Below are 23,844 nucleotides of genomic sequence, written 5' to 3'. Positions count from 1 at the left end.
AAACAAACAAAAAAAATGAAAAGGTTTCTAAGGAAGACATGCAGGGATAATTAATCATACTGGCATTGAACTATGCAAAAAATAAAAATTATTTATATAAAAACCCCAACAAACTGAATTCTGCAGTAGATTCTGTGGCATCCCTCTAAGATAAATTCCAGCTACTTGGCATGAACATCCTTCATGTCCAAGGCCATCAAACAGGAGAGCCCAGCAGCTCTTGATAACCAGATTCCTAACCTGTCCCTCCCGGCTTTCTTCCTAGTCCTGCTGGGTAAAACAGATGCCAACAGTACAGAAACATTATTTCTCCACTTCTTTTAATTTAGCACATTGCAAAATAAGTGAAATCACTGTTAGGTGCCTGTGCTATTTTTGTTAATGTTCTTATAGGAAAACTGGATTTTTGACAATAACAGTAATGACAAAAACCTCCAAAGCCCCGGGAATCGTACTGCGCTCCACATTGTATTTCAACACCTTACTTGGGTCTCCAAATTGACCCATTTGTAATAACAAAACACATATAATTCTGAGAGGGCAAGAAAAGATAGTGATTTAAAAATGTGGCTTTATATTCCAAGCCTGCCACTTAGTAGCTGTGTGACCTCAGGAAGCACCTTTAACTTCTCCAAGCCTCACTGTCCCCATCCATAAAGCGGGATAGTGTGCCCAAGTACAGTAATAATAATTGTTGTCAGAACTAGATGAGATCCACAGAAAGCACTTATATCAGCTGCTACTAAATACGAAATATTTAAAGATGTTATAATTTTAGCATTTGACTAAGGAAAATACCCTGTTTGGACTTTGTTGTTTATGTCTCTAATCTGCCTGCTTTTATGTTGGAGTGCTATATATTCTTTTTTTATGTCTTCCCTTTTTTTAAAAAAATTATTTATTTACTTTAGATAGAGAAAGCGAGTGTGCAAGCCTATGCAGTGATGGGGGGGAGGAGGCAGAGAGAAAGGGATACAGAATCCCAAGCAGACTCCATGGTGAGCGTAGAGCCCAACGCAGGGTATAAGTCAGGACCCTGAACTCATGACCTGAGCTGAAAACAAGAGTAGGAGGCTTAACTGACTGCCCCACCCAGGCACTCCTATGTTATGTCTTTCCTATTTCATTGTTTTAAGGAAGACTTTCTCTGATGGAATAATAAGAATAACGGTGGTTAATGTTTATAAAAGTCTTTGGCTAAAAAAACAGACATCTAGAAACTCCTTGTCAACTCCCAAAGTCTATGTTCATATTTTACTTGAAATTCCAAATTTGAAAACTTCCATCATATACAAGAAAGTGGACATTTTTGAATTTGGATTTGTCTTTGTTTCCCCCATAGTTGTTATTTCAACAGCAGATGGCGACAGAACCCAGATCCTGGGAGAGAATTAGGCTCCCAGGAATTGGCAGCCTGTGCCCCGGTTCTCTGGAGCCTCAGCGGGTTTTCAACACTGATAAGTGTTTGGCAATCCTTAAAGTTTGCTGTGATGACACCTTTTATACTTTCAGCTTTACACATGTAAGGAAGAAAGATTACAAGGCCTAGGGAAGGATGTCTTATCGAATAAGGAAATGGAAAAAAGAAGCAGTAGGCCAGTGGAAATGGGGCTAAGGAAAATAAGCTGACAGCTCCTCTAGGAGCAGAGGTGGAAACTGCAGGGACATGAAGAGAAATGAAAAGCAAACACATGGTGTGAACTACAGGAAACATACGCTCTGGAATTATCTGCTGTTCTGATTGATTCTAATGTGTCCTCTGAGGTTTAAGCTCTGATGGTCCTGCTTCCCTCCGGAGAAGAAAGGAGGGGTGTGTAAACTCCTCTTTTCCTTTAACTTCCTTTAACTTTCCTTTCTTAGTAGCTAGGATCCCCAGCAGGTGACCTAGCAACAAAAGAGAGCTAGGACTCTCATCCAGAGCTTTCTCACCCAACAGGAGTCTGTCCTTAACACATCATAAATCACAAGCAAAAATATTTTGGGGAGAAGCGGGAGGAAATTTGATTTTTTTCCCAAGCATTTCTAAAAATCACCTAGTTGCTTGTCTTTTTTTCTTGTATTCTCCCTAAACTCTTTCGCCAGCAGGAGAGCAAATTAAAGAAGAAGGCAATAACTATATGTATTTCTTAACACATTCTAAAGATACACAAAAATCTTCTCCTCTTAACTCAGTTTGGCCCCCTGTTTTGGTGGGGTCACGTACATTTCTATGGTTAACAAAGTTTCATATTTTTGACCAGTGACTCCAGCAAATAACAAACTGAACAAAGCTTCTCTCTCTCTCTTTCTCTTTTTAAGATATTATTTATTTATTTATTTATTTGACAGAGAAAGAGATCACAAGTAGGCAGAGAGGCAGGCAGAGAGACGGGGGAAGCAGGCTCCTTGCTGAACAGAGAGCCTGATGCAGGGCTCAATGCAGGGCTCAATGCAGGGCTTGATTTCAGGATCCTGAGATCATGACCTGAGCCAAAGGCAGAGGCTTTACCCATTGAGCCACCTAGGCACCCCAAAGCTTCTCTTTCAAGTATGAAAGTAGTTCAGCATATCAGGCCCCCCTTGGTTAGTCTGGGAAACAGCTTAGCACTGCTTTTGAGGATTAAGGTAAGGAAATGTGTTGGACAGACTTCAGGGTAAGGAAGGAAGTTGAACGTTCATTCTCGTTACAAATCCTCAAGGATGGCTGGGTAGAGATGACCCAAGCCACTACCCTTGAGGGCCAGCTGTCTAAAGCCCAATAGTCCCTTGGGCTTAACATTTGGAAATATTTCCAGAAGTTCAGATGTCAAACTTTTCCTTTTCAAAACTCATGAAGGTATACAATGTTAGAGTTGGAAAAAATCCAAGACATTGATTTAACTCAACCTTATTGTTTTGCATATAAGTTAACTGAGATCTGCTCAAAATCACACTTGCAAGAGGTGACAGATTTGACCATAGAACCCAGCTTTCCTATTTCTCAGGTCAATAAGGCTTGCACTTTCTATAGTGACCTTGTGTTTTGGAACCGAATGGACGCTTAGACTAAGAAGACTATTTTAAGTCAGCATCGTCTTAAAACATCTGAAGCACATTAGCTATAAAAAAGCTTTTCCCATCAGGGCAAAAGGAACTGGGTAGAGAATAAGAGGGCCAATGATTCCATCCAAGGTTCTGTTCCCAGAGTTCTCTTTCCTTGGAAAGCACACTTGTTCAGACCCCACATGGGAACATCAGAGGCTCCCTGGCCCCAGTGGTGCCATGGTCTCAAGAGTCCAGAGGTCTTAGAGTGTGGAGAGGGGAGTCTCTTGTGTCAAACAGAGGCTCATGGCCATTCCCATCAAGACAGGCCTGTCCCTCTAAGAAAGAATGACATGATACCAACACAGATCAGTTAACCTGAGAGGATGGGTTTTCCCCCTAGATCTATCTGTTTACAGACACACTGCTTTTTGGTTATCCTTTGGATACTCAGAAACTTCTCTATTTGGGAGAGAGATTTAGTTAGGGTCAGTTAGATAAACCACCCACTCCATAAAGAGTCCTTCCTACGGTATCACTGACAATGGCTCTCTAGCTTCTTGTGAAGTGCCACTTGTAGAGGGTGGTCAACAGGCTCCAGGCCAGCTATTTCACTGAGGTGAAAATACCAGTTAGTAGGAATCTGCTTCTAGAATGTTGCTGAAACGTTCTTGTAAGGTAAAATAAAACCAGGTGTAAAACCAAGTGTGCGCCCTCTAGTGGGTGAAAGAACGCTACTTGAGAGCTGAAGAGATGTCCTCTTGGCACTGTTAGCCAAGTACTTTAGGTTTTGGCTCACGATTTCCCTTTATAAACCTCTGCCTTGTTCCAGAAGTTCAATTTATGTCACCCCCCCCGCCCCCGCCCAACACATACACCAGAAGCCTACCCAGTTTCCCAGAGGCAATCGCTTTAACCATTTTGATTTTCATTCTAGTAGTTACCTCCGTATTGTTTAAAAATATGCTTATGAGAGCCTTTCTTTAAATCCTATTTTTTTCCCAGAATTATTTCTGTTTCCACGAGCATAGTTTTTCTCTGTGCATGTGTGTTTTAATCTTGTTTTTGTCATTTTGCAGGGTGTTGTTAAACTATTTGGTAACCTGTGGCTGGCTGTGCATATTCAAGGATGAAATAGTAGAAAGGCTACAGGGGATGCTCCAGTTAAGGGCGAGACTTTTCCATGGACAGGCTTCCGGTTACGTAAGCAAACCTGAAAACCATCCCTGTCATTGGCTGTGCTCTGTTTCTTTAAAGGAGAGCCTTCATTTCCTGGCTGGTGCTAAGTCCTTTGTCCAGCAGTCGCTCTGTGTCAGGCTTGTGGATGCTGAGTGGGGGTACCCTCAGTCCTATTCTCAGACTCCGCGCTCAGTCCCATCTGCTGTCACTATTCTGAAGTCTCTGAATTTCCTGGGCTCTGCCAGGCAGTTCTGCCCCCTTCCTGAGCGGGAGGCCCCTGCCGGCAAGGCTGCTGCACTGTGGTGGGCCTTTTTGTGGGTGGCGTCCCTGGAAACAGAACCCTAGGAGACAGCATTTACGCAGAACACGCCAGCCCTGCCTCTGTGGGGGATTCAAGGCTGCAGTTGCTTTGTTCTGTTTGGTCCATCTGCTTCCTGTCATCTACACATGTGGTGGAATCTTTTGGCTTTTGATGCCCCTCTCACTTCCTTTACCATTATGGGACTGTCCCTTTTTTATTCTTTCAGTGTCCTTTTCATGGGGTCCCAGGAGGAAGAAGAGATGAAGGTGTGGTGGGCTGTATCTGTCAACTTGAACCTGAAGCAGGAGATCACACTGTGAATGGGGATGGTATTCTGCCCCCGAGTGCCTGGCAGAGTTAAAGATGACTCACACATCGATTTAAAAAAACAGCAGTAACTCTAGGTGGAGGCTCAATTAGACAGTTTTGTTGTCTTCATGGATCAAATTAACTGGAAATCTGAAACATTCTCACTTATTTTATGTCAAGTAAACAGTAACTTAGGTAAGAACTATATAAACATAAGGACTTTTAAAGTACATTTATTTAAAAAATATCCTTAGTAGTTGCTTTTCATGAAATCATTAGGAAGGAAATTCTGAAAAAACTGAAATTTCCCATTTCAGCTGATTGCCTCCACTCAGCAGTATAACACCTTAATGGGAATACTGCTAAAGACCTATTGGCCTATGCAAAGTGAAAAATGACTTTCCCACCATGTGCTCAGTGACAATGATTGCGTGCCATGTTATCTCTCTCTGTGTTGGCCAGCTGGGCACATACAGCACGAGTTTTAGTGTTCTGAACCTTATAAAGAATGACTGAGGCATCCCCTTCTAGATATTCCAGCAATGCAACATTATTTCTACTTCCAATACTTTATTTTACATCCAGAAATTTTATATATTATATATGTAAATATATATACATATATTTAATAACAAGTATTCAATGTTTGTCTTCAAACTAATCTAGGCTATAGAAGTTTTGTTTTCTCAGAACACTTGGACTAAGTACATATTCAGCTAGTAGTTAGTGAGGGTCAAATATGTACATGCTACTGCACAAAGCCAGTGAATCCTGTGCGATTCTCCCTTTTGGCTAAGGAGAAAATTCATGCTTAGAGAGGGGAAGGGTCCTGTTTAAGACTGACAACAACAGATGGCAGAGAGGCCAGGATTCAAAACCAATTCATTGATTCCAGAGTCAGATTTCTTCCATGACTGCAAGGAACACAATATTTTTCATAGCACAGGATTTGCTAAATATGAGGCAAAATGTTTTGTCAGTTAAAACAATGGAGCATAGCTGAGAATATCATTTTCTTGAAGATTTTATTTATTTATTTGAGAGAGAGAGAGAGATCACAAGAAGTGGGGAGGGGAAGAGGGAGAAGCAGACTCCCTGCTGAGCAGTGAGTCCAATGCAGGACTCTATCCCAGGAACCTGGGATCATGACCTGAGCCAGAGGCGGGTGCTTATCGGACTGAGTTGTCCAGGTGCCTGACCACTTTTGATTTTAGAAAAGGAGTCATCCTTGTATTATGAAGTGAGGGGAAGGCCTTTGCATTTTTGGTCTCAGCAGATTGTGGTTATGACAGATGTTATTGCACTAAAGCGGAAAGCAGTGCAAAAGGCTCAAAGAATATTTATTGGCTAACTGCTAATAAGGTTCTGTGAATAAGAAGAAAGAAAAGATTTGTAAACAGCTTTAAAAGAAAACAGCATTAGTTAGACTAGTTAGAGGAAATCTTCTCTGTCTTAATGGCCAACATGGGGACTGACCACCATTCTGCCAAGGGAAGTCCTCGCAAGGACAAAGAAGATGATGTAGAGACCAGTGCGCAGCTCAGTCCCCATACCCTCACCTCTACCACAAACACCTCAGCTACGTAGCGTGTACATGAATTTCCAGATCTACTCCAAGTGGTGGGTTATTAGCTCTGTTTAATGATGTCTAGGCTTAGAGTCAGTTCTAATTCTTTCTCATTTTGAAATGGAAGTCCCAGGAAGTTCTTCACTGTGTCTAACTTATTCTGAATGCGGTCATGAATGGTGCGACTAGGGCTCTCCCGCTCAATAAAGCCTTTTCATGCTGCACTGCTGTACAGCAGGGTATAACCTGATTTCAAATCCAAACTGCGCTTTCTAGGTAGGTATCCTTGGGAAAATTACTTAATCTCCCTGAGAATCAAGATTCAAAAAAAAGGATGCCGGTTTTATATGACTATTTTGGAAACAAAATTAGAGAAGATTAACAGACGGATGAGGAGAGAGAGAGAAAATGAGAACACACCAGGGACCTGATAAGCACTCGGTAAATGCTAGTTTCTTTTCTCTCCCCTTGAAGACATATCCACAAATCTGAACTATTTTTATTCTCAACAAGTTGCACTTTTTCGGGGCACCTGGGTGGCTCAGTGGGTTAAAGCCTCTGCCTTCGGCTCAGGTCATGATCCCAGGGTCCTGGGATCGAGCCCCGCATCGGGCTCTCTGCTCAGCAGAGAGCCTGCTTCCTCCTCTCTCTCTGCCTGCCTCTCCACCTACTTGTGATCTCTGTCTGTCAAATAAATAAATAAAATCTTTAAAAAAAAAAAAAAAACAAGTTGCACTTTTTGAATGTAATCTCTTTAATGATGAGTTCCCTTCTTCAAATCATAGAATCCTCATCTTGTCAATGTTTTCTGGAATAGAATGCTGTCCCAGCCCTTTGTTAACTCTGTCCTTTCCTCATCCGTTCCTCATGTCCGATTTAACATGCAGAATTCAAAACTGATCACGGTCCACGGGAGAATGTGATCAGCGAGTTTTGTGGAATAGTTTTTCTAAACTATGGCATTTTCCAGGAAGAGGAAATCGACGGGGTGTTATGGAGGGTATAGTCACAAGGCCACACACACCTGCACTGCAGGTGCTGACGGAAGAACATTCTCCAGTATGACTAGAGAATGTTGTTAAGCTTGGGAAACTATTTCCTCTCACATTTATGTAGTGTCTTTGTCTTAAACTTTCTGAGATGCATATGCCAGAAATGTAAGAGCATTTCTTATTCTGGTCCTGTATTCTTCCCTTCAGAGCTGAGGATAAGCCGTTATGTAGAAAAGGCTTACACTATTATTTAATGTGTTTAATGAGCATTTAAGTATAATCTTGGTAATTAAAATACATTTGTTTATATATATAAATATATATTTACATATATATATAAATAAATGCAGCAATGAAGCAAACTCAATGATTTGGATTGCTTCCACAAGTGATTATTACCTGTGCTACAGGAATATGTCTCTCCAAAGTACAGTGAAGACAAGGATCTCTGACTGTTTTAATGAATCCTTATTTAATATAAATGCAAAATTCTCTTGCCTGATAAATTAAGTATGTTATGTATAACAACACCACCAATGAACGTTATACTATGCTACAGCAAAACACACATATAATGCCAGTACTATTATAAAAAATAATATATATAACTTTCATTTTTGAGAAAGACTCTGTAAGAAAATACTAAGTATGTACATTTTACAGATGAGGAAATTGAGGCGTATAAAAACAAACAAACAAACAAACAAAACAAAAAACATACAAAAAAAACCCCAAGCAACTTGCTATCACACAGCTAGTAAGTTCCCGAGTCCTGATTTAAACTCAGGGAGTCTGGCTATGACCCAGATTCTAGACCACCTTAAATACTACCACAGAGCCAAATGCTGTGACGTTATCTACTGGGAACTTCCTATGCCTTTGTTGTTTTACGGACTAGACCAAACGTTAACAATGAAGATACTGTCCTGTTGAGAAAAAAGTTACTTAATTCTCCAGAACTGAATTCATATTTAGCCTACTACTCCCACCTCTTTGATTTTGTTTGTTTACTAGAGGAGCTAAAGTGGTCTGATGTTCTTTACCATTACAAACAGAAGAGGAGGACTACCTGGGGAAGGAGGTGTCCTTTTGTGGGGAGTGCAGTGCCCATGGAGAGGCCACATTCCTTTTGCTTACTTTCCTATGGGTTTGGGGACATGCAAGGAGTTTCCTTAGCTGAGGGCAAGAATGGGCACTCCATGAAAAGTATTTATAATATAATATTTATGCTCTTCCATGAAGTAAAGACTAACATCTCTTCCAAGTGGATATCCATCTAGCAATGGAGTTTGCTGCTTTGCCCTGTTCCTCCCCAGGATGGAAAAGAACCATGGGGAGAGAGGATGAGAAGGTCAACCAGGGGCAGAAGAGGTAAGGACTGTCCTTGGGAAGCGCCACCTGAGGGGAAGCAAAGATGGCTGCTGAGGACAGATGAGAAATGGGGACTCCAGGCATGGGAGGGAGGACTATGGTTCAAGCAGTGGTGAGTGCATGGGAAGGCACAGTGTGCTATTGCTAGGGGTTCTGTGGAAACGATAGCTTAGTCTCCCAGGGGATCACTTGGCTGAAGAAGCTGTGGGAGTCTCTCGACATTGGTGCATGTTTGGTTATTCACCCATTCAGGCTACATCACCAGAGATAACCAAGAGAAAGGAACAGCCTCAGTAGAATGGGGAGGAAATACCACTTCTTGTTTCCTTTTTTTTTTTTTGCCCCAGTACTACCAGAGGAGAAATCTAAGAGAAAGAAACATCTAGAGGGATGGTATGAGAGACAGAGTGGACCACACCCCTGTCAACTCAAGAACGCTCTGGTGGAATCCAAGTCCTAATTATGTTAGAAGGAGGGACAGAGGTCTGAATAAAACATAATATTTTAAAATAGAAAGGACTAATAAATAATAAAAGTTAGAGATTTGAATTGAAATGCCATTAAGGACGCCTACGCGTCATTGAGAAATAGGGTTGAAACAAAATTGGTAACAGATACTGGAGAAGTAACATGATTTAATTTTTATACATTAATCAACTAAATGTTCTCAATTAAACCAGCTATAATTATAAAACAAGTGGAGGGAAATACTAACTCCTTTCCCCCAGCCCCTCCAGCTTGTATCTGATTGGGGAATTCAGAAATACAAAATACTAAGTCCTCTAAAATGTAAGCCCGTCCAGCTATCAACTCCATTCTCTTTTTTCTTTTTCTTTTTAAAAATTTATTCATTTATTTTAGAGAGAGAGAGTGGGAGAGACTGTGTGAGCAGGGGTAGTGTCAGGAGAGAGGGAGAGAGATACTCTCCAAAAGACTCCTCGCTGAGCACAGAGCCTGACCCAGGACTGGATCTCACAAACCCAGAGACCTAAACTGAACTGAAATTAAGAATTGGACATTTGACTTACTGAGCCACCCAGAAACCCCCAATATCTCCATTCTTCTCTCCTGCCTCACTGCTTCACACACCCTAGGCCAATCTCTGAATCACCTAAAGGCCTTATGTGTTCGTGTTTTTGCACACGCCCTTTCTTCTGCTCAGAAAACCCTTCCTTCCAGTATCTGTCAGGCAAATACCCACAGGGGGTTCGGTTCTCAGCTTGACAGTTATGCCTTCTCTGAAACCATCCTGACCTGCTTCCCCTCCTTCTTTGATGCCCATTCTCAGCTAGATGGCCTTCCTGGATCTTCCATTAATTCCTTACATGCATCTCCTTTGTGATGCTTACGCTGGATGCAAATATGTGTCTGTATTTCTGCCATTCCCAGTAGGCAATGAGCCCTCTGAAGGGAAAGAAGAGATCTTATTTGACTTCTTAAATGTAGTGCCTAGCACAGTGCTTGGCATATAACATAAGCTTTATAGATATTTGCCAACAGAAGGAACGACGAAAGGAAAGAAGGGAAGGAAGGAAGGCAGAGAACTTCTTTATGCCCTAGAGATGAGGCTGCAGTTTACTTTAAGAGAAGGTTCCATATTATTTTTATCTTACCCTTCCAGGGAGATGGCCCGCTGGAGAGTCACTGAAGGCTGGCGGGTTGCAGTGCTGTGTTGAGAATGACTGCAACAAAAGAAAGAAAAAACAAACACAGATCTTTTATTTAAAATGTCTTTGCACATTCTAATCAGTCCTATTGTCAAGAAAAGAACCAATCTTGAAAGAAATACAGTGGAGATTAAATGTTCTTTGATAACAAGTAGAATCATCCACCAAAATCTGGTACTATACCAGATAAGGGGTTAATATTTCCTTATAACTTGATTTTGGCATGTATTATTTAAAAGTAACCTTGAAATGACAGAAGGACATGAAAAGAAACAAAAGTATTTCATTATGATGCAGTGTGTTACTTTTTAAATAAGAATATTTTTATAACACTTTTTAAAACAGTGGATTTGAAAACTGGAGAAGTATTTAATTAGTATAAGTTTTCATATTAGTTCACACTTGCAACACTTACTTGTAAAATTAATAACAATTCAGCTGTTGGGTGAACACAAAAACAAAAAAATGAGACCTCTGGTTGCATGCCAATCTTAGAATTTTTTTTTAAGGCTTTATTATTTATTTATTTATTTATTTATTTGACACAGAGAGAGAGTGGGAGGGGCAGAGGGAGAAGCAGACTCCCTGCTGAGCAGGGAAACTGATGAGGGCTCCATCCCAGGACCTTGGGATCATGACCTGAGCCGGAAGCAGACACTTAACTGGCAGGCGTCCTGCCAATCTTAGAATTTAATGATATCCATATTTTGTTTTGGTTGCATGGTAATAAGACTGATTATATAGATAACCAGTTGCAATAAAAACTATAATGTTTATCATTCATTGAGCTCTCGTGTAGCCTGAATCCCTTGTCTAAATTTATTTGTTTACTTCTCTCAACCCTATGAGGTACACACTGTCCCATTAATAGGTGAAGAAACTAAGGTATGGAGAGGTTTAGAGATTTGTCCTGAGTCATGTGGTAAATACTTGTCCTTGAGACTAGATTCTCAGACTAGAATCTTAGACTGATTCTAGAGCCACTACTCTTAACCATCGTGTTATATCGTCTCTGAAATGGTGACAATTTTTCAGATTTGTAAGAATGTGTTTTGCAATCTCAGAATACTCTTCAATTAGAGATAAAGTTTCAATAGATATATACAAGGACAATCTAACCCCAAAAAGTAATGTTTTGTGGATTTCCTATGTGTTCAAATGTATCATAAAATGTATGTAATTTTATTACTAAAATAAAATTTTATTAATTTCAGTGTGTAATTTTAGTTTGTAGTATTTAGTATCTTAGTTGTAATATTAGTTACATACACACACACACACACACACACACACACACACATACATATATATGTATATATAGGCTATGAAGCTGTATATATACAAATATATGAATAAAGAGAAACCTGAGTCAGATGTTTGCAGAACATTAGACAACTTCACACAACTCTATAATTTCTCAGCACATACTTTGGAAAACAACAATATTGTCACAGAGTCAAGAAGTAGGCTCCAGATTTTCATCCAGAACTCCAGTCATTATGAACAAGAAGTGTATCTCTCTTAATTGCATTTAGTTGTGACATGGATGACATTTATCTGAGGTTGAGGGAGCAGAATTTGGGCACCGTAGCTAAAAACTAGAGAACGTTGTTCAAGTTAAGGATGATGCCCTGTGTTTCCTGGCATCCTTTATAGGGGCGAGCACTATATATGTTCCTTGAACATGGTTTGATTGACAGTCAGAAAGCAGCGTAGCATTCAGGAGCTGGACCATGTAGCCAGATGCCCAAGTTAAAATCCCAGCTCCACCACGTGGACTAATGTGACCTCAGTCAAGTGATCTACAGCTTTCTGTGGATCAGTTTCTTACCTGTGAGATCAGGATAGTAACAGTACTTTCTTCCTGGGATTGTTATAAGGATTCAGTGAATATAATGTTTAAAACAGTGTTAACATGGTAAAAGCTACATTGTTTGTTAATAAACTAATATGATTTAGCAGAATGCGTATTTTAACATATTTAGCACTGAATAAGAATCACTCAGATCATTTCTTTTATTTATCTAGTTAATGCCACAAGATGTGTCTTTGTGAGTACAATATAAATTTAGTGATCAATATCAAATTAAAATGTATTTTCTATTGTAAAAATATTATAAAATAATGAACATCAAAATAAGAGAAAGTTAAAAAAGATCACATATAATCCCATTACCTTGTCTCAGATGTCTCATAATTATCTAATTATAATTATTGCAGCTGTCCTGTAGGCATGTTCGAGTAGCCACGTTTTATACATAAAAAATACAAAACACACAAAACCTAAACAAACGACTTACTAGAAATCAACAGCTTGCAAATATGGAACTAGAACTCAAACTAAAGCCTACCTTGCTGCCAATGTGTGTACTTTCCATGCTATGCTATCGACTCTATGTCCACATGTGCTTCATACAGTTTTATACATACACAGACCATATATAGCTTTATATCCCACATTTGCTCATTATAATTTAAGCATTTTTATAGGGTCTCCATAATTATTATTTTGGTGTTATATAATGTTACTTCCTCTGAGATCTATTTTATTTAACTATTCTTTGTGGTTAGATATTTGGGTTAATACTACTGTTTTAATATTATAAACATGCTGCATGAACATATTGCTATCAATTACTTTTTCTTATTTGACAATCTTCTTTGACTATGTCCACAAATGGAAACATTCACCAGGTTCTTCATTTATGTTATTAATTATTTTTTAAAAGCTTTGTATCATTTTATTGCCTCTACTATATATATATATATATATATATATATATATATATATTCAATGTAATATATTTTTAAATATATATATGTACATATATATATATATATATACACACATACATACACCCATTTCACCACAATCTTATGGACACTAACAGTATAATTTAAAAAATTGATACTAGGTACAAAATGATACTTCCAATTTATAAGTATTTCCTTATTAGTGAAAGTGACCATTTTTTTCTATATGCTTACTTGCTAATTGCATTTTTTGTTTAAACTGTTTAATCCTTTCTGTTACCATCTATATGGCGCTGGTTTAGAAAGTACCAACAGTCCTTTTTGGGTAAAGATCAATGATGCCTGCTAACCAAGACAAATGAGTAGCTGGAATTCCTGATTGCCTCCTCACCTCTAGTCTAGCCCATACAATTAAAACAAAGAAATATTCAGCAATCTCTCTTTACTTATCACTACCTTAAACTAATTATTATTCTGCTCGACATTATTCCAGTAATGTCACATTCTCAGCTCATTTGCACATTCTCAGCTCGGGGCTGAGCCACAGAACATGCTTCATAAATGCCTTTTTGAAGGATGAAAACCATGGGCTGAGTTCCATCTATCTGCAACATCTGCCCCTCTTAAGGTTTTAGTGACACTTCAATGTGGGAGATACCGTGAAGTGCCCACAGAATTTGACTCCTCGTATATTACACGTGCAAAGTCAGCCAGTTTCTCCTGGTGTGTAAATTTTGAAGAAACAGAGCCTTTTACAACATCTAATGACCCTCTTACTTTATTAAGACAAATACAGCAAATTACTGGATAGTCAAGACCTACAGACACAAGGGACTTTTGTTCTTCCCTGATAGCAATGTGTAAGCAGGACTTGAAGGGGGGACACTTGCAGTGGGTATTAGGAGCTACCAGATGGTGATAATAACTTGCATTTTTTAAGAACACCAAACATCTCCCCCCGGAACCGAGCAGGTCCATGTATTCCATATTATTGACTGCATAGACAGTGTGCGGCTAGTTCCACCACGACGAACAGATTATAGGTAAGTACTGCCTGGCCCTTTCAGCTCCTCAGGCACAGACCAATCAGATGGAATTCTGAGAACTGTGGGAGAAGCAGCATGGGAGGAGGCTCAGCTAAAACGTCAAGCTTTTAACATTGCAGAGCCAAGTGCTCAGAATATCCTCGTCTTTAAAAAAAAAAAAAAAAAATCTTATCAAAAATGGCCATCATTCTCCTCCTATCATTTTTCTAAGACAAAATTGAATCTATCTGTAAAGCATTCTAGGATGTGCCCTCCACCACTCCAACGCTGTTGACATGCTGCTCTGTGCACCATCCCATGTCTTCCACACATCCAAAATAGCACCCAAGACTGAGAATCACCACTGTTCATTTACATGCCTATTGTTGTTATTGTCATTTTTTTCCCACTAAGTGATGCCTGTTTTCAGAGCAAGGAGTGCAGTTTATTCATTTGCACATTCTCAGCTCAGGGCTGGCCCACAGAACATGCTTCATAAATGCCTTTTTGAAGCATGAAAACCATGGTCTGAGTTCCATCTATCTGCAAGGCCCCATGCCCCGTCTCTTTCAAACTTTGTGACAACATCAAGAGTGAACCATTATGCCCATTTTTGAAAGAAATTAAAGACCAAGGTCTCACAGCTAGTAGGTAGCAAGAGTAGGACCCATGTTTGCTGGCTCTAAAGTCCTTGTTCCTCCAAGACAAATCATGTTGCCTTACAGAAAAGTGAAAGCAAAGCTCTGTGATGAGTTCAGATACAGGATCCCAAACATTTTGTTAGGAAATGCTGAATCTGACAGTTTTGTTTTGCATAAAGCAACACCCATTATAGTCACCATATCTGTCCAACTTGCATGTCAGTGGCTTTTGAAGATCATTTTTTTTTTTTTAAATGAAGGTAATTTAAAAGAGGACCTTCTCTCTCCTATCCACACCACCTTATCAATGAGCCCTGGACATCTATGAACATGTGAGTGACAGTGAATGGAGAGTGAGTGGGTTGAGAAGGCTCAGCAGAATGTCACAGCAATGACACTGGGGACAAAGTCCCATCATGTGGTAGAAATCCTGTGGCACCTCTCTGTACTTAGGTAGCTTGGCTGAAGTGGCAAATCAGGCAACTGTAGAGGTCAATTTTACCACGACCTTTTCAGGTTTAGAGAGAGGTAATAGCCCTATTCCCTTTCTAAAAATCATGCTGTCATTGACTAAAACTGAACTAGAGAACAGGAGAATCACTTTTCCAGGAACTCTCTGATTTTCCAAGTAAAAGACTCTGGTTATTGCCTAAGAAAATGACATCTGAATGGTGCTGAAAGATGCAATTCTATTGCTGTGTGAAATTAAAATTTTGTTGAGCATCTGATTTGAAACTGTTTTATTACACATGCAATACAAAGGACCTAGATGGTGATGATAAACGACTTTTTAATTTTCTCCAACTCTAAAGCAATAAGAGACAGGATAACTGGTCTTTACAAAATGTTGTAGTGTTAAAACTATGTCATTTTATGGAGAACACAAAAAGATTTTTGGGTCTTTTAATAACAAGGTGATAACAATGAAATTTAATGTGCCTTGTAAAGTCCCCTCCATGTAAAATACCTCCTGGTATGTTTTCATTATTCTGTTTCATTTTTTACCCACATTTCTGAATAACTTTCATCTCTCCTTGTCATTTATAACTCTTCATGTTCTCTTGAACACCTTTATCTATCATTTATCTGATCTCTCTTATTATTTATTTCTTCTCTTTTTCTACTTCCCCTGTCTTTGTACACATGCATTAAGTTGCCATTCTTAAAAAGAAGAGTGTATATCTTCTTGGGTATCCAACCACTACCTCAAATGCAACATAGCCAAAACTATTACCTTCCCACATGAAGCTGGGTATCTCTCCTATTGCTTTACTGATACTTAACATGAATTGTCTCATATAATTATTTACATCTCCTGGTCACATCTAACAAATGTTCATTGGGAATTTACTATGTACCAGGGATCATGTTAGGTGCTTGGGATGACTCTTTGATTCCTTAATGATGTAGTACTCAATAAATACTTGATAATAGAATCAGTAAAATCACATAAACCACATGGGATCTTTTCATATAGATAACATTATTCAATATCAATCTCTAGGTATATTTGGTAGACCATCTAAGCTGGATCTGGAAGGATATATATATTATATATACGTACGTATATATAATATATATATTATATAATATATATATTATATAATATATATATAATATATATATATTTTTTAAGATTTTATTTATTTATTTGACAGACAGAGATCGTAAGTAGGCAGAGAGGAAGGCAGAGAGAGAGGGAGGGAAGCAAGCTCTCTGCTGAGCAGAGATCCTGATGCGGGGCTCGATCCCAGGACCCTGGGATCATGACCTGAGCTGAAGGCAGAGGCTTTAACCCACTGAGCCACCCAGGCTCATATATATATATATATATATATATTTAAAATGGTGTGGAAGGGAAAGATGACTTTCTGAGAAGCTAGAAGAGTATGATCAAAATCATGGAGGACTGAAAGTACATGTTGTGTTCTGAAAACCTTGAGGGTTTGGCCTGGCCAGAGCAGACGAGCAGACTAGGCAGGGATGAGATCAGGAGACTGACTTGGGGTGGGTCAAGGTGGGCAGTGAATACCATGCCAAGAGGTCTGGACTTTATTTTGATGGCAATCAGGAACTCTCTAAAGTTGGGGATCAATATGGTGCTATCTATGATTCAGAAGGGTAAACCTAAAAATACTCTGAAAAGTGGAAGGAAGAGGAGCGAATCTACAAGTGGGGAGACCAGTGGAAATCATCATGAGAAAGAAAGTTAATAAATGCCTAAACTTGGACAATGACACTAGGAATGTAACCGAGTTTAATTTTATACAAGCTTAGCTTAATGTACCTATTATACATGTGGGAAATATGATCTACAGTGGAACAGCTATACCTATTGAAAAGTTCTTTCTCTTGGTGCAATACTGATATAGCCACAGTAGCCATGGAAGGACAGATATTCTTGCAATTTCTGTTCTTTCTAATAAACAGTCTTAATGCTTCTGACTATTAGACGGTATTAAGATTCCTAGCTATCTTTTTTCTATACTCTAACATTTTTCTTTTTAAAAATTAATTAATTACAGTGATCAAAAAACTCCCAAAAAACAAGAGCCCAGGACCTGACGGATTCCCTGGGGAATTCTACCAAAATTTCAAAGAAGAAATAAGACCTATTCTCCTGAAGCTGTTTCAAAAAATTGAAGCAGAAGGAAAACTTCCGGACTCTTTCTATGAAGCCAGCATTACCCTGATCCCCAAACCAGGCAAAGACCCTACCAAAAAGGAGAATTTCAGACCAATATCACTGATGAATATGGATGCTAAGATTCTCAACAAGATCCTAGCCAACAGGATCCAACAGCACATTAAAAAGATTATCCACCATGATCAGGTGGGATTCATCCCTGGGCTACAAGGATGGTTCAACATTCGCAAATCAATCAATGTGATACAACAAATTAATATGAAAAGAGAGAAGAACTACATGATCCTCTCAATTGATGCAGAAAAAGCATTTGACAAAATCCAGCATCTGTTCCTGATTAAAACGCTTCAAAGTATAGGGATAGAGGGAACATTCCTGAACCTCATCAAATCTATCTATGAAAGACCCACAGCAAATATCATCCTCAATGGGAAAAAGCTTGCAGCCTTCCCGTCGAGATCAGGAACAAGACAAGGATGCCCACTCTAACCACTCTTGTTCAACATAGTATTAGAAGTCCTAGCAACAGCAATCAGACAACAAAGAGAAATAAAAGGTATCCAAATTGGTAATGAAGAAGTCAAACTCTCTCTATTTGCAGATGACATGATTCTTTATATGAAAAACCCAAAAGACTCCACCCCCAAACTACTAGAACTCATACAGCAATTCAGCAACATGGCAGGATACAAAGTCAATGTGCAGAAATCAGTGGCTTTCTTATACACTAACAATGAAAATACAGAAAGGGAAATTAGAGAATCAATTCCATTTACTATAGCACCAAGAACCATAAGATACCTGGGAATAAACCTAACAAAAGAGGTAAAGGATCTGTACTTGAGGAACTACAGAACACTCATGAAAGAAATTGAAGAAGACACAAAAAGATGGAAGACCATTCCCTGGTCTTGGATCGGAAGAATAAACATTGTTAAAATGTCTATACTGCCTAGAGCAATCTATACTTTTAATGCCATTCTGATCAAAATTCCACCAGTATTCTTCAAAGAGCTGGAGCAAATAATCCAAAAATTTGTATGGAATCAGAAGAGACCCCGAATCGCTAAGGAAATGTTGAAAAACAAAAATAAAACTGGGGGCATCACGTTACCTGATTTCAAGCTTTATTACAAAGCTGTGATCACCAAGACAGCATGGTAATGGCATAAAATCAGACACATAGATCAGTGGAAAAGAGTAGAGAGCCCAGATATGGACCCTCAACTCTATGGTCAATTAATCTTCGACAAAACAGGAAAAAATATACAGTGGAAAAAAGACAGTCTCTTCAATAAATGGTGCCGGGAAAACTGGACAGCTATATGTAGAAGAATGAAACTCGACCATTACACTGTACACAAAGATAAACTCATAATGGATAAAAGACCTCAACGTGAGACAGGAATCCATTAGAATCCTAGAGGAGAACATAGGCAGTAATCTCTTCGATATCAGCCACAGCAACTTCTTTCAAGATATGTCTCCAAAGGCGAAGGAAACAAAAGTGAACGTAAACTTTTGGGACTTCATCAGAATCAAAAGCTTCTGCACAGCAAAGGAAACAGTCAAAAAAACAAAGAGGCAACCCACGGAATGGGAGAAGACATTTGCAAATGACAGTACAGACAAAAGGTTGATATCCAGGATCTATAATGAACTCCTCAAACTCAACACACATGAAACAGGAAAACATATCAAAAAATGGGCAGAAGATACGAACAGACACTTCTCCAATGAAGACATACAAATGGCTATCAGACACATGAAAAAATGTTCATCGTCACTAGCTGTCAGGGAGATTCAAATTAAAACCACATTAAGATATCACCTTACACCAGTTAGAATGGCCAAAATTAACAAAACAGGAAACAACATGTGTTGGAGAGGATGTGGAGAAAGGGGAACCCTCTTACACTGTTGGTGGGAATGCAAGTTCGTGCAGCCTCTTTGGAGAACAGTGTGGAAATTCCTCCAGAAATTAAAAATAGAACTTCCCTATGACCCTGCTATTGCACTCCTGGGTATTTACCCCAAAGATACAGATGTCATGAAAAGAAGGGCCATCTGTACTCCAATGTTTATAGCAGCAATGGCCATGGTCGCCGAACTATGGAAAGAACCAAGATGCCCTTCAACGGACGAATGGATAAGGAAGATGTGGTCCATATACACTATGGAGTATTATGCCTCCATCAGAAAGGATGAATACCCAACTTTTGTAGCAACATGGATGGGACTGGAAAAGATTATGCTGAGTGAAATAAGTCAAGCAGAGAGTCAATTATCATATGGTTTCACTTATTTGTGGAGCATAACAAATATCATGGAGGACAAGGGGTGTTAGAGAGGAGAAGGGAGTTGGGGTAAATTGGAAGAGGAGGTGAATCATGAAAGACTATGGATTCTGAAAAACAATCTGAGGGGTTTGAAGTGGTGGGGGGGTGGGAGGTTGGGGTACAAGGTGGTGGGTATTGCACGGATTGCATGGAGCACTGGGTGTGGTGAAAAAATAATGAATACTGTTTTCCCGAAAATAAATAAATTAATTCAATTTTTAAAATTGATTAATTAATTAATTAAAGATTTTATATTTATTTATTTGTCAGAGAGAGAGAGAGACTATAAACCAGTGTAATGGTAGGCAGAGGGAAAAGCAGGCTCCCCACTAAGCCGGGAGCCTGATGTGGGACTCCATCCCAGGACCCTGATATCATGACCTGAGCTGAAGCATCTGCCTTCAGCTAGATGCTTAACCAACTGAGCCACACAAGCATACATATTTTTACTTTTTCAAAGGTTTATTTATTTATTTAAGAGAGAGAGAAAGAGAGTATGAGCAGGGGGAGTGGCAAAGTGAGAGGGAGAGAGGGGGAAGAAGGGAAAAAAGAGAGAGAGAGAGAAAGAGAAAAGTGGACTCCCCGCTGAGCACACAGCCTGGCATAGGTGACATAGGTTGACAGGACTCCATCTTATGACCTTTAGATCATGACCTGAGCTGAAATCAAGAGTCAGATGCTTAACTGGCTGAGCCACCCAGGCACTCTTTTTTTTTTTTTTTTAAGATTTTATTTTTAAGTAATCTCAACACTCAATGTGGGGCTCAAACCCACAACCCCGAGATCAAGAGTCATACACTCTACAGACTGAGCCAGCCAGGCACCCCATTTTTCTTCTGATTTTTACTTGAATTATAGAACCCAGAAATGAATTCAGAGATCCAGATATGTTTAAACCAGGGCTGAGTGCCAGGAGATGCTGACTTTCTTACACCTGTATTCCATACTCCTTCCAGAGGAGACCAGGATAACATGGAATTTTAAAGTTTGCTTAACTATGTCGTTAAATTTAAGGTTAAGCTAACATCTCATATATTTTTGACATCAAATGATTTGAAATCAATTTTATCGTGTACTTGTACATGGGGCTTCGGAAACTCAAGATAGTTAATTAATATCTACCATCATCAAATTTAGTGGTATTTATTTTGATCAAGTTTTATAGCTGAGCTAACATTAGGTCATCAATTCAACTGAATAAATATGTATTGAGTATGTAAGTTGTGCTAGCCATTACAGAACTTCACTTTTTCATGTAGTTTTGTGCTAGCCATTACAGAACTTCACTTTTTCATGTAGTTTTTTATCATCTCCAAATATGATAAAATGTCTTTTACATTTTCATGCAAATTATTAATTTTAATAAGAGACAAGGACCATGCATTCTTAGCAAATCATCACTGGTCCTCCTCCAGTTTAACTGTTCAGTCCACAAGTTTTACTACTGAGCTCTCTCTATATTTTATTTTATTTTATTTATTTGTCAGAGAGAGAGAGAGAGAGAGCACAAGCAGGGGGAAGAGCAGGAAGAGGGAGAAGCAGGGTCCCTGATGAGCAAGGAGCCCAAGGCAGGACTCGATCCCAGGACCCTAAGATCATGACCTAAGCCAAAGGTAGACACTCAACTGAATGAGCCACCCAGGTGTGCCAACTACTGAGCTCTCTTAATCAACATCTTTTTATAGATTAGCGAGTCCTCTTCATCCTCAGTGACAGGCTGACCAATGCTCATTGCAACTGGAATGCTCATGGCCCATATATTCTCATTCTTTCCATATGACTTGTATGTTTACTAAGGTTCAGTTGTAACTGTTCTCAAATCTGTTTATTCTTATTATACTCATTTTATACTCATGTAATTTAAATATACACACTTATTAAATGTGAGTGTGTAAAAAGAATTGTTTCTATCAACAAGTTTACTGATCTAGAAAGACTTACTAATGATAAGCAGTTCAAAAAAAAAATCAAAGCTTTTGCACAGCAAAGGAAATAAAGCAATGAAGGCAATCTAGTAAATGAGAGAAAAGATCTGCAAATGATAAATCTCATAAGGGTTAATATCCAAAAGATATAAAGAACTTATACAACTCAACACATAAAAAACAAATAATCCAATTAAAAATGGTCAGGTCTTCTTTTCCAAGAAGAAATACAGATGGCCAACAGACACATAAAGAGATGTTCAATGTCATTAATCATCAGGGAAATGCAAATGAAAACCATAATGAGGTATTACTGTACACCTGTCAGAATGGTTAAAATAAAAAATAAAACATAAGAAATGACAAATGTTGGCATAAAAATGCAGAGAAAAAGGAACCCTCATGCACTGTTGGTGGGAATATGAACTGGTAGAAAACAGTATGGAGGTTCTTAAAAAATTAAAAATAGAAGTACCATTTGGTTCACTAATTCTACTACTGAGTATTTACCTAAAGAAAATGAAAACACTTATTTGAAAAGATATATGCATCCCTATTTTATTGCAGCATTATTTACAACAGCTAAGATATGGAAATGACCCAAGTGTCCATTGATAGATGAATGGATAAACACGGGGTAGATGTACACACACCACACACACACACAGACACACACATAGTCAGCCATTAAAAATGAGAACTTGCAATTTGCAGAGATACAGATGAACTAGAGGATATAATGCTTAGTGAAATAAATCAGAGGAAGACAGTACCATATGATTTCATTCATATGTGGAATTTAAGAAACAAAAGAAATGAATGAGCACAAAAAAATGAATAAGCACAGAAAAGCACAAAAATGAATAAGCACACACAAAAAAAATCACAAAAGTAGACTCCTAAATACAGAGAATGAACTGGTGATGGCCAAACAGAAGGTAGTTGGGTGGGGGCGGGGATATGGGTGCTTAAGTGTACACTTATCTGATGAATACCAAAAAATGTGTAGAATTGTTGAATCATTATATTGTATATCTGAAAATAATATATACTCTATGTTAACTATACTTCAATAAAAAATTTAAAAATTTAAAAAGACATGTCACTTATAAAAAATTACTAATATAGAAAGACATAATAATTATATGTAGTTCAAAACACTGCTGCCAAATAATGTGTGAGACAGACAATTATAAAAGTCAGAAAATAATTATAAAATGATGTAGCGAACTTCTGATTTTGACTCTAATTTAAAGAAATCTAAATTGAAAGGCATGGATAATGAATTAAGTCTGTGCTTTATGCAAGAAAAATGAAGTAGAACTTCATAAAAAATGGACGCCAGATTTTTGGTCTTCCTAATCAACTCGGTATATCAAACATTTTAAAGCAATTAATGGACAATTTAGATGCTAGAAAATGACATCATAAAAAGTGTGGCCAGAGGTTGACGATAGTAGAGAAAATCTTGACCCTCATATTTTAAAAAATCTGATAAGTGATATCAGACAAATTAAGAGTACTGAGGATTTATAGAAAGATACCATATAACTCTGGACTAATGAAGATGATCTGTTGAAAACTAAAAGTATGGGCAGTGAAGAAAGCATGCATTCTGGGGTAAACATCTAAATATGAAAAAAAATGTGGATCAAATTCAGGGCACCAAATTTCTTATGCCATAGTCAAAGATGTTAGAAATGTGGTTTTACTTAATGGTGAACAGCTTTAATCAAGTCATTAATAACATTAATGATTAATAACTCAAAAAAAATTAGAGGAAGTGTATTAGGAGAAATTCTACTACTTTTTAAAAATACCACTAAACCACTGATTTATAGTTATATGTTATATGTTTAAAATTTAAGTTGAGGGGCACCTAGCTGGCACAGGTGGTTAAACCACAGGATCTTGATATTGGCTCATGATCTCGGGGTTGTGAAATTGAGCCCTGCCTTGGGCTCCATTCTCTCTCTCTCCCTCCGTGGCTTCCATCCACCTCTAACCCACTCATGTGATCATGTATGCTCTCTCTAAAATTAAAAAAAAATTAAGGTGAAATAATGACAACATTCAAGTATCTTTTCTTTTTCCTTCCAAATGATGACAGTGTGTCCAAACGTTTAA

At 38.4% G+C, this 23,844-nt stretch overlaps 1 protein-coding gene across 26 annotated transcripts in view; it reads right to left on the bottom strand.

Annotated features, from left to right (window-relative positions):
- DLG2 (discs large MAGUK scaffold protein 2) overlaps nt 1-23,844 on the bottom strand; it is a gene marked incomplete at its 3' end in the record, with an annotated part of 2,041,616 nt that overhangs the window by 376,443 nt on the left and 1,641,329 nt on the right. For all 26 annotated transcript variants that reach the window (XM_082682853.1, XM_082682879.1, XM_082682864.1 and 23 more), the window contains one exon: nt 10,333-10,401. In XM_082682853.1, the coding sequence (XP_082538979.1) occupies nt 10,333-10,401 (69 nt within the window). The remainder of the gene's footprint in view (nt 1-10,332; nt 10,402-23,844) is intronic.

The sequence above is a fragment of the Mustela nivalis genome (assembly GCF_964662115.1).
Source record: "Mustela nivalis genome assembly, chromosome: 9".
Classification (NCBI taxonomy): Eukaryota; Metazoa; Chordata; class Mammalia; order Carnivora; family Mustelidae; genus Mustela; species Mustela nivalis.
This window is presented reverse-complemented; position numbering and strand designations above follow the sequence as displayed.